The sequence below is a fragment of the Leptinotarsa decemlineata genome, unplaced genomic scaffold (genome assembly GCF_025532065.1).
Source record: "Leptinotarsa decemlineata unplaced genomic scaffold, Ldec_3_MD MMD2_P_RNA_scaffold_2, whole genome shotgun sequence".
Lineage (NCBI taxonomy): Eukaryota > Metazoa > Arthropoda > Insecta > Coleoptera > Chrysomelidae > Leptinotarsa > Leptinotarsa decemlineata.
Window position 1 is genome coordinate 12,139,641 of NW_027412529.1, and position 12,195 is coordinate 12,151,835.

A 12,195-nucleotide genomic window follows, 5' to 3' on the forward strand; every position below is an offset into this window, starting at 1 on the left:
ATAATCTAGGTGGGAAGTCCATATCAAGTAAAGGGTCACAATAAGGTAAATGCGTCAAATTAGTGTAAATGTATCAATTTCGTGTTTCTAAGTCTATATTGGGTAAGTGTGACAATATCGGAACGATTCAGCAAAAGCAATCATAAGCTATTTCAAAAATTTCAGGTTGATAACATTGTTGAATATTATTCTACCAGTTCTGTTTATCCATGTTTTTACATGACGCTTGAAAGAAAAATGATTTTTAATAACTTTTTTTTTCATCTGGTAGCAAATTAAATATTTTCGGAGCCAAGAGTTCTACGGAACGTTGCCCAATACTCTTTTCACGGCACGGAACGTTTTTAAAATTTATCTTAGTTCTTGTATTATATGTATGCTCAATGGATTGGAGAGAAATTTGGTTTTTATTTATAGAAGTTAATATTCTTTGGCAGAGTATATGTCTGATATCAAATATATAGTTTTTGGAATAAAGTAGATCCGATGATTACCTCATGTTTTTTTTTAAATATTATTCTCAATATCCACCTTTGTATTACACTCAAACTACTTTTGTTATTTTCTGCCACTCCACCCCATCCCAGCATGCCGTAGGATAGCTGAGACTGGACCAGTGCAAAATACAATATTTTGAGGTTTTCCATATTCAAATAGCCGACCAGATATCTGAATTTGCTTAGCAATCCTCTCAATTTATTCTTTACGCTGGTAATATGCAAGTCTCATCTCATGTGCCTATCTATAATGATTAAGAGATATTTCGTTTCATTTTTTTCCACTATCACCGTATCTTTGTCTATTTCCAAAGGTCCTAGATTAGGTAAATGATTGGAGTAAATTTTGAATGGTAAGTAATAGGTTTTTTTGCTTTCAAATGTTAATTTGTTGTATTTAAATCAATCACATATTTTTTGAAAGTCTATTTGGGCCTCAATTTTCAGGTCGGACCAAGATTCTCCCTTGTACATAATGGCTGTATCATCTGCAAAGCTGAAGAGACTTCCCGTTGATCCGATTTCCATCAACGAATTCATATAAACGGTAAATAGAAGTGGTCCTAGAATGGTACCCTGCGGCACTCCATAGGTCACGACCCTCGGGCGTCTAAAAACCCCATGAATCCTCACCATTTGTTTCCGATCAGACAGATAATCCGTCAACAAATCGAATGCTGGACCTCTTATTCCATAGAACCTCGATCTTATGTAGTAATCTTTTATGACATACGGTGTCAAAAGCTTTCGATAAATCGACGAAAATACATGACAGGGGAATTTTTCTGTCCAGAGAACTATAGATTTCACGAGTTAATAGATAAATTGCATCCTCTGTAGAGCGATCTTCTCTGAAGCCAAATTGATTCTCGGAGAAAATGTTGAATTTTTCAAAGAACTTTGAGATTCTATTTTGCAAAACTTTTCCAAATAGTTATTTATGTATCAAGGGAATCAGGAGGGCCTTAATTACCGATGGCAAAGTTTGCGTCCCGAGGGCCTCTGGCCCGAGGGACAGCAATTGCCTGAGGTTATTAAGGCTCATTAATTCCCGTGGTACATAGATAATTTTATTTCTGGCCGATTTCAATAAAATTTTGTTCATTTTTGAAACGGAAAAATGTACCAATTCATTACCTTCCCGGTATATTTGAATCAGGTACCGTTGATTATAGTAGAGTTTTCTTGTTGCTAGGTTGTTGCTATGTTACTTGTTTATAAACAGAACTTTGTTATCAAGCTGTGTTTGCGGTGAAAACGTGTTTTCTACCCCAAATATAATGGAGGATATTTTGAAAAAAGCTGAACAAGCAAGACAATCATTAGTTCCATCGAAAAGTGAAGCCGTATACCAAAAAGAATACAAGATATATCTGGACTGGCTGACACGGAAAAATGTTATGCCAAAAGATGTCACTGAAACTGTATTTTTGGCATATTTTCAAGAACTGGTAAGGAATTTTCTATATTTTTCGGTAGATTTGGTAGTAATTGTGTTTATTCGTTTCAGTCAGAAACGTATAGTCCGAATTCTTTATGGACTAAATGGTCAATGCTAAAATCAATGGTGACTATACATGAGAAACGAGATATCACCAAGTTCAATGAACTACAAGCTTTTTTGAAACGGAAGAGTAAGAGTTATAAGCCGAAAAAGTCTGCTGTTTTATCTCCTAAAGATGTTATCAGATTCCTAAAGGACGCTCCTAATGATATTCATTTATTGCATAAGGTAATTTTTTTCTTATTTTCCTTTTTGTGTGTATTTATTTCCTTTTTTTTGTTATAGGTTGTTTTGATTATGGGTTATTTTGGAGGATGCAGAAGTCAGGAACTTTTGAATATGAAGATATCGGATATAGAGGACCGGGATTCCGTTATGGTAGTGAACGTACCGGAAAGTAAAACTGGTGTATCGAAGAAATTTACAGTTGTGGATGAAAAAGAGTTCTCCGCTTTGCCTTTATTAAGACTTTATATGTCTTTGCGTCCTAAAGGTATTGAACGATTTTTTTTGAGCTTCCGACAAAATAAATGTACATCTCAGCCAATTGGAAAAAACATGTTTGGGAAAATCCCCAGCAAAATCGCAATGTATTTAGGATTGCCAAACTCATCTTCCTATACGGGACATTGCCTTCGTCGCACTTCTGCTACTGCTCTAGCCAATGCAGGAGCAACTATGACTAACTTAAAAAGACACGGAGGTTGGAAAAGTTCCACGGTGGCGAAGGGGTATTTGGAGGATAGCATGGAATTGAGAAATAAAACGGCGCGTATGTTGTCTACTTTGTCATCAGAAGAGGCAGGTACCTCGACTGTAGTGAACAGAAGCTCCAGCCATACAAAAGAAGAAATTGTTTCCAGTGGCGGAAGTAATTTTCAGAGAACATTTCAAAATTGTACATTTATTATGTGTAATGACGTGAATAAATAAAATATGGTTCAGTTTTCATTTCTATTTATTTTTACTTGTGAAAGGTAGAGGGAATTATAAAATCTATAATGTCCCAAGGGAGTTATGACCCTCTTTATTGATAGCGTAACTATGACGATATAAGCTTATAATATCCCGGTCAGAAATAAAATCTCTAAGAAAACGGATATTAATGAAATTGGTCTATAGTTTTCAACACTTTGTTTATTTCCACTTTTGGATAGTGGTTTGATGATGCCAAGTTTCAAACAATCAGGAAATTTTCCTTTTGTAAAACACTTGATGATAAAAATTAAAGGTTTAGATATTTCATAGTTCAGGTGCTTGACGGTTTCAGATCTAATATCATCCCTGCCAGGCGATTTCTTCAGTTTCAGAATTTTGATGATATCAGTTATCTCAGTTTCGGAAGTGGGGGTTAGAAAAAAACTGTTTTCAAAGTAATCGAGAGCTTCAACAAAATGTTCAGGTTCTTTTATTTTATTTGCATAATTTTTCCCAAGTCGCTGTAGTACTCGTTAAATTTATCCGCAATATCATTTTTGTTTGTTATAATTTGATCATTTATTTCTATTGAATCAATGTGAGTCTTATACTTTTGTTTCGGACAAATATCATTTACAGCAGTCCAGAGGTTGAAGGAAGAATTTTAGCAGTTTTGAATGAGGTCATTCATATATTTCTTTTTTGATTGATTAATAGCATCACGTATTTTGTTCTTGAGATTCCTGTTAGTTTTCTGATTGTCACTATCATTATAATTATTTGGGCCTGCCTTTATCTGTCTGTAGGTATATATAATTTTTCTCATCTATAAGTTTTATTATACTAGGGGTTATCCATTTTTTTCTGATTTTATTTTTATGAACTTTGATGGTTTTCGTGTGTTTTTTCAAGTATTTTTGTATTTTTTTTAAGAACGAGCACATCATTTCATTTACATCTCTCTCATTATAGATGTCTAACCACTCTTCTTCCATTATTTCGTTTTTCAATGTGATATAGTTTGTGAACGTTTAATAGTTTTCGGATTGTATTTTATTTATATTTGCTGAATCATAATTATACTGAATAGAAATAGGTAAGTGATCTGTTATTTCATAATTGAATACAAATGATTTGAGATCTGTATGAGTATTATTGTTTTTTACATATATATGGTCCAAGCAAGTTTTACTATTAGGTCTTGGTATTCTATTGATGTGAGAGATGAAACCAAATTAGCTCATAATGTTTTTATATTCTTCCACCTCAAAACTACCATCCTTCGGCAAATCCATGTTGATATCTCCAATAACGATATGAAAATTAGGTAGTCATAGAGATCTGCATTGAATTCATTTTTATCTGTACTTGGAGACCTATACACCGCTGTAACGGTTTGGTTCGATTCGAATCCAGATATAATTCTATTCCTGTACTGTGAGCAATTCGGATAATTTTATGATCACCACATAGATTTGCTTTAATATATACAAGAACTCCATCATTTCTATTTAATGATCCTTGACTGTATATAGTGTTATAACCTGGTATTTTATAAATATTAACATCGGTTATTTCAAATGTTTCAGTTAAAACAATAACTTCAAACTTTTCAGAGACCTGATTCAAGAATATAGAAAATAGATCATGATTTTTGTTACGCTCCGAATATTCATATGTAATATTTTAAATTTACAACTACACTCATTTCCAAAATTATTATTGTAATTACTGATATCATCTACTAATCGCCCAGATATTGTTTCACATTCGTAAGATCTGATAAATTGATTCAATTTTGTTTTGGGTCTCTTTTCAACAGATACTAAAAAAAAAGAAAAAAAACCATACTTGAAGAAAATTAGGATTTTTTTTTTTGGTTTCGAGTAAAAATTTTTGATTTGGTAGGGGTCAGCTCAAGTTTCCTCTTTTTTTCTTGGTCCTTCAAAATGGAAGACGTGAATGATTCTGGCGCTGTTTCAGGTTCAGGTGTATTCGGCTCGCTTATGGATTTTTGATAATATTCTCCTATTTGGATAGAAATGTCCTTAGTGAATAAAAACTCGGTGGGTTTGTCCCTCAGCTCCTCGCAAGAGTAAGGTTTACCATTAACAACCAGCGTATTATTTTTAATAAAAGCCTGATGATGATTTGCTCGTGCAGCTTTCAAATGGGGAATTAATGTTTTTCTATTATGATAATCTTCAGGAGTATAATCCTGACATATGTAGATTTTCTTATTCTTCAATATAGGTGGTTTCTCTTTGGCTTTTTCCAAGATTTTATTTTTATTTATGATGGTCGCTAATTCTACTATTACTGGTCTTGTAGTATTTTTATTTTTACCTATTCTATAGATGTCTCTGAAATCACAGATTGTACACGATATTTCGAGAATCTCATTGAATATGTTCATAGTAATATTTTGTGTTTGCGATTCATCACCTTCCACTCTATATATCACTAGCTTATATTTTTTTGATTTTCTTTCCAATTCATTCAGTTCATTTTTCAGTTCCAGGACATCTTTCTCTAGTATTTCGTTTTGTTTCCGCACTACCTCAAGTTCCTTTTTAAGATCGGTTTTGATACCATTCACTTCTTTTTTTATTTCTTCGTTTCCTTTTTCTATTATATTGAATAAGTCCTCATTGGTGATTGACATTGCAGGAGGAGGAAAAACGTTCCTAAGCGACGTTTTGGTACACAGCTGTCTAAAACCCACTTTCGATCGGTGTGTAGAGGATTGTTCGCACACAGCCGTTTCTTATCTGCTGCTTTTTTCTGGTTATTGTTTGAAATAGTGCAACAAACTTTTGCATGTATCGAAGCAATGAAATAACATATCATAATATAACTTACATGGGATTATTGGCCATTCAACACTTTATCACTGTAACAAATTTCACTTTTGAAGGTGCTTCCTTCCAGAAGTTATTTGACTCAAACTACGGACCGTTTTGGGTACAAAATACAATTTCGTCTCTGTATAAAGTTTTGACGAAAGTAGAATAAGTACTGTGGTCATTCGAACTAGGTAGCTGTATTTCAATAAAGAGATTGACTTTCATGACGTTTCGCTCATAAGGGCGACGGGCATCTTCAGCGATTATCAGCAGCAATGCACTGCCACTTCCTAGATGCTAGGCTCTATGCTGTGTGCTAATGAAATTCATGATGGAAGAGTAGGAAAACTAGAAGCAGTCGATATGCGAAGCTTCCGTTTGTTCGTGGGCGTAAACCTTATATGGGTTATCAGGTCATTGAGATTTTTCTGTTTCCATTTGTTTTGAAAATATTTAGTTAACAAATGTTCCATTAAGAAGCCTTCTTTTTATCAAATTCAGAGTATTTTCAGAATAATCGTACCAACAGAAATAATTCAACTCATTGTCAAGAAATTAGAGTGATTCAGTGATATCCTGAGGCTTGAATTTACTATTACAATGATTATACGACCTACAGAAATAATTTTATCCGATAATCGCAGCAGAACTCGCCTTTTCCTTTCATGATAATCAAGATAATAATGATAATAATAATAAATGAACATTATTGAACATTGGCGAATATCTGATAAAGTCCAGAAATTTGCCAATGAAAAATGGCTTGATTCAGAAACTGATCATCTGTGCATCAACCATAGTCCCTTAAAATAAGGTAGCTATAGTCCATATAATAAAACTAACATACAGATTAGAATGATGACTTTCAGAGAGGAATCTTTCGGATTATTGAATCAAAATATATCAGAAAAATGTGTGTGCTAAATAAGAAACTCATAACCCTTTAATCTAAGTATAAACCAAAAGAAGCTACTCCGGAAGTCAAAAATATTGTCGAAAATCATTCATCACAATCGTTTGATGAGGAAAAGATCAAACTTTTGAGCAACGGTTTGAAATTTGGCATCCCGTGTTGAAAGTTCGACTCAATATATGCCTGATTCCTCGAAGGGACTGATTCGGGAGAAAGTCAGCAATCAAATCTCCAGGAACATGATAACAGATAAACGGAAGCATTTAATAAACGACAATAAAAACTGAAAGAAACTTATCAATCGATTGAAAGAAAAAGAAATTTTTTATTCGAAAGCCGACAAAAGTAACAAAGTAGTAATTCTGGATAAAGCGGACTACTACGAAAGGGTCAATACTCTTATTACTAACGGACCGTATGCGAAATTGCCCAGAAACTCGTTACCAGACGTCCCGTAAAAGACGTCCTCAAGAAATGCGACAACATACTTACCCCTCAACGGAAACGGAACTTACAAGTTATCAACCCAATGGTGTCAAAACTATATTGCCCCCCAGAAATCAACAAACCGGGCTCTTGGATCTCCTACCTACCAAATAGCAAAGTGACTCACTAAGGAATTTGAACACTTGTCTATTGTGGAACAAGGTTTTAGTATAAAAAAACTCTTTAGAGTTCATACAACGAACAAAAAACATCATTCTGCAAGAAGGTGAGATTTTGGTTTAATTTTATTTTAGTTCCTTATTTCCTAGCCTCCCAATTCCACAGACATTGCAACACCTCAGGGAAATACTGGAGAAAAATAATTTTAATAAAAACGATATCGATGAATTCATTTTTCTCACTAATTTGTGTATGAAATAAGACCGTTTCCAGGTTGAAGGTTGCTTTTATTAGTAACAGGAGGGTGCATCTTTTGACTTTTCCTCTATCACATGAGAGGTTCACAAAAAAAACGTACAATACAGGAAATAGCAGCCACTAACGGTTTCTCGAGGGGTATTGTAGATGACATAATAGGGAAGAAGAAGTTTAGATTGAGATTGAACGAAATCTCGACTTTTAGAAAAGACAAAAACCAAGATAAATATATCTCAGTTCCATATCACCAATACACGAAAAACTTTGGAAGGATTTTCAAGGAACTAGGTATGAAGGTGGTTTTTAAAACAAGTCATACACTACAGAGCCTTTTGGGAACTCCAAAAGACAAAGTCGACAATTCGGGAGAGTCTGGAATTTACAAAATTAAATGTGAGGACTGCATATGCCTTTTCATAACAAACTTTTTTGTGCGCATGCGTCAGTATCAGCCATCTTTTTCGTACTGATTTTTGTAAACAACCATGTTAAAAAGCCCGCACCTCATGTTTTAAAAATTAAAATATGAATTGAAGTTTATTAATTGTTAAAGAAGTGAAAAAAAAGTAGTTAGTCAAAATAATCAGAAAAAAATGTTTATACTCCATTATAATTATGTTATCTGTACGAAAAGGAACAACAAAACGGTGTTGTTATGGAGTATGTAAAAGTGATACACGATAAAAATCATTCAAAACCAACACATACTATTCTATAAATTTTCCAAAGCCTTGTCTTGAATATCCAAAAAAAAATCAAATCATCAAGCAAATTACATATTGAAGCATGAGCAAAATGTGAGAAATGTGAATTATGGGTGGAGAAATGTGGCAGGAGTGACCAAGGCTTCAAATCTATTGATGATGTTACCAAGGATACTTATATTTGCTCACTACATTTTATTGGAGAAAGTGGTCCAACTGAACAAAACCCTGATCCTTTAAGCTATCAGGAATTTCAACATACGTACATTATTCCTTACTGCATTTTTGACTGTAAATTTCATAAATTTCATATATATTATGTTGTATTAAATATTTTCCTCTAATAAAAATTACTAAACGTATTCAATTCAGAATTTACTCATTTCTCTAATTAATAATGTCATATGTACAGCCTCAAAATATTAACGGCTTCATTTATTTATTAGTTCCATAAATAATACTCTTGTCAACTGAAATATCGAGGGGTCCAACGAAAAGTATGCACCTTGCTTTTCTCCTTTTTTTGTAACTTAACGCAAAAATGCTCGGACAGGTCAATTTTGCTTTTGAGGGAGACACATTCAAGATGTATTTTTCTACCTGTACCTTCAACCCCCTAGCAAGGGTGAGTAACAACCCTAAAATTTCAAATGGAAAGTGGGGTCGAGTGATATATAATTTGAAAGGGCACAAAATTCTCTTTCCAATGATACCTAATTTGTTGTATTTACTTCAATAGTTATAAAAAAAGCAAGAAAATTCACTCGATATTTTTGGTGTTAATGAAAATGCTTAAAAAACGGCATTTTTATCACTACTACATTCCTCAATTTCTCTCGTGCGTTTTTTGGTTCAAATAACAACAGCAGATGAGTGTACCAAAAGAATTTAGGCAAACGTTCATTGATTCAGTTCGGTTGCTTTTGAAATTATTTCAACTTTACTGTAAAAATGGTTTATTCCATTCCTGAACGAGTTGAAATTGTTAAACTTCATTATCAACATAATAGTTGTGCTAGACTTACTGCTCGCCTTTTTAATAACAGTCATCCCGGGAAAAATGTGAATGATTCGTACGTTGCCAAGTTAGTCCAAAAGTTTGTCGATACCGGATCTGTCTGTAATGTGGAACACCAACCACGGAAACCGATCAGAAATGAAGCAGTGGAAGTCGCTGTTTTGGGACATGTTGGATTGTGTCATACTCAAAGTACCCGTCAGCTTGATGTAGCCTCAGGTGTCTCCCGTTCGACCATAATACGGATACTAAAAGCCTATAAATTTCATCCGTACAAAATTAAATTAGTACAGAAACTCAATGAAGAGGATCCTGATAGAAGGCTGCAATTTTGTGAACAACTGAGCCAGCTACTAATTGATGATCCGCACCTATCATTCAACACGTGCTTTTCCGATGAGAGAACATTTTTTTTGAATGGAGCTGTGAATAGGCATAATTGCCGTTACTGGGATGACAGTAACCCACACTTATTCCGAGAGGTCCATACCCAGTACCCTCAAAAAATCAATGTCTGGTGTGGCATATTAGGTAGTCATATCGTAGGGCCACTTTTTATTCCTGGAAATTTAACTGGTGAAGTCTATCTGAACATGCTTGAAGATACAATTGATCCTCTTATAACAGAAATAATTGAAATTGACCAAAATCATAATGATGATCGGCTTCATTTCCAGCAAGATGAAGCACCTCCTCACTATGTTGCTCCGGAAAGAGAGTTTTCAGATGACCGGTTTCCTGGACGGTGGATTGGAAGGAGAGGCCCCATCGAATGGCCTGCCAGGTCACCTGATTTATCGCCTTCAGACTTTTTCCTTTGGGGAAACTTTAAAAATGAATGTTTTACTACGCATCCCGAGTTCATAGAAGATCTTCGCCAACGAATCACAGCAGAGTGCAGAAGTATAACACCTGATATGCAACAGAATGTTAGGAATAGATTTGAACAAAATCTGTACTATTGTATGGAAGCAAATGGGTCACATTTTCAGCACTTGCTGAAGTAGGATTCTACTAAGTCAATTAAACATTTCAAAGTACTGGGTTGTAGTTGTTTCTCTTCATAATACCTACATGTTTGAGTGGAATACAACAAATCAGGTATCATTGGAAAGATAATTTTGTGCCCTTTCAAATGATATATCACTCGACCCCACTTGCCATTCAAAATTTTAGGGTTGTTACTCACCCTCGCTAGGAGATTGAAGGCACAGGTAGAAAAATACATCTGAAAAGTGTCCCCCTCAAAGCAAAATTGACCTGTCCGAGCATTTTTGCGTTGGACCACTCTGTATATTTTCAATCACATCAAGTAAATTGACATTATTAATAAGAATGAAAGTGTAAATAATATTTTTTATATGTTTTAGATAGTAAACAAATGCTGATACCTAACCTCTCAATCAGCTATTTTTTTTCTTTTTGCGGACGCCCATGACGTTTCAACCTCCTTTTCAATTGTTCACAATTATGAGCCTCAACTGAATTATAAACAAGTGGAGCACCATCAATGGTTTTTTCCAATAATTTCCTTTTAAATGGAATGCACTGTATTATGTAATGCGCCCATTGATGTTTTTGACAATACTTTTGTCATAGTGTACATTTCACCCACTTATATCACTGTGTACAAACTTATTAATAAACTAGTATTATCATTATTATCATTATATTATTATTATTATTATTATTATTATCTGGCCAGTTGTAGAGCCGAAGCTCTAGATGTATGCATTTGCTCGCCCTTCCGATAATGTTTTTGTGAAAGATTTAGCCGCCTACCAATTCATCATATCAGAAGTCTATTTTTTTCAAGAATAAAACACAAGCACTACAGAAAAATCATTGATGTGTTCTAAAAGCGGTGTCTGTGCGAATCACGTTGGCTATAATGATAAATAATTATATTTTCATCGAGTAGATGACAATTGCAACGGCAAGTGCATTCATAGCAAGGAGAGCTCGGGAGCTGGAACTATCAAAAAAATATACCAGGATATACAAGGAATTCGGCGAATTTTACAGAAAATTCCCCTAAATAAGCAACAGCAGGAATATTTGTTAATTGTACGTGACAATTCCGGTTTTTTAATTCCTTTAGAAATAACAAGTTTTAGAACAATAACTGCAACCAAACTGCAGTTTGTTATTTTAACAGGAAAATAATAATGTAACGAAAACCGGAGTACACTTTTTCTACACCCGTACTCTAACAATACACTTATATGACCATAATCTGTTTCATAATGATATCCATTATGATACAGATTTTTCATAACGATACAGATTATCAACCATTAGAAACCCATAATTTTTCAATCAAGAATCCTGTTCCTTTGTTTGTCCTAGATTCTAACCTAAGTAACTAATTGCTTTATTTGTCAAAATCAGTTTTCATATTACCTACCTATATTATTAAAATGTCTGAAAACAGCGATATAGAAGGAATACCATCGACTCCAATATTTTTAAAAGATCAGATTAATTACAGTTGTTATATTCAATATAAATATAATTAGAATCTTTATAGTTTTCATATATCCATGATAATACCATTAAGTTTGTGTTTTTTTTTTTTAAATATAAGTTAATTACTGTAAATGTGTTCAATACAAATATAATATTTATAGTTTTTCATTATTTATCGGGTTTAGAAAAAATAGCGTATGCAACTCTCATGTAATGGTTATTAATACACTCGCATATACCATACAAAACTCGCCTTCGGCTCGTTTCGTATCCCGGTTAGTGCTCGTGTCTTAATAACCATCATTACATGATCGTTGCATAATATACTATTACTGTTCACAGAATCGTTACACTGATTTAATTGGAATGTTCCAGTTATTTCAATGAACTACGTTACATTTACCGGAGCTGTAATTTCGATTTAACAGAAATTTCCTGTTTTTACAAGAATTTCCAGTAATT

At 33.8% G+C, this 12,195-nt stretch overlaps 1 protein-coding gene across 1 annotated transcript; it reads left to right on the plus strand.

The window, feature by feature from the left end:
- The first annotated feature begins 1,348 nt into the window (after positions 1 to 1,348).
- On the plus strand, positions 1,349 to 2,952 carry LOC141485926 (uncharacterized). The gene is made up of 3 exons (XM_074183607.1): positions 1,349 to 1,948; positions 2,008 to 2,229; positions 2,287 to 2,952. Exons 1-3 carry the CDS (start codon positions 1,778 to 1,780, stop codon positions 2,932 to 2,934), a joined length of 1,041 nt encoding a protein of 346 aa, XP_074039708.1. The 5' UTR covers positions 1,349 to 1,777; the 3' UTR covers positions 2,935 to 2,952.
- Positions 2,953 to 12,195: the final 9,243 nt, after the last annotated feature.

Bases quoted from the DNA above. Each gene is read 5' to 3' on its own strand.
- LOC141485926 (XM_074183607.1), top strand. From the start codon at position 1,778: ATGGAGGATATTTTGAAAAAAGCTGAACAAGCAAGACAATCATTAGTT. The intron at 1,949-2,007 runs GTAAGGAATTTT...TATTCGTTTCAG, and splicing joins TGGCATATTTTCAAGAACTG to TCAGAAACGTATAGTCCGAA. The intron at 2,230-2,286 runs GTAATTTTTTTC...TTTTTGTTATAG, and splicing joins ATATTCATTTATTGCATAAG to GTTGTTTTGATTATGGGTTA.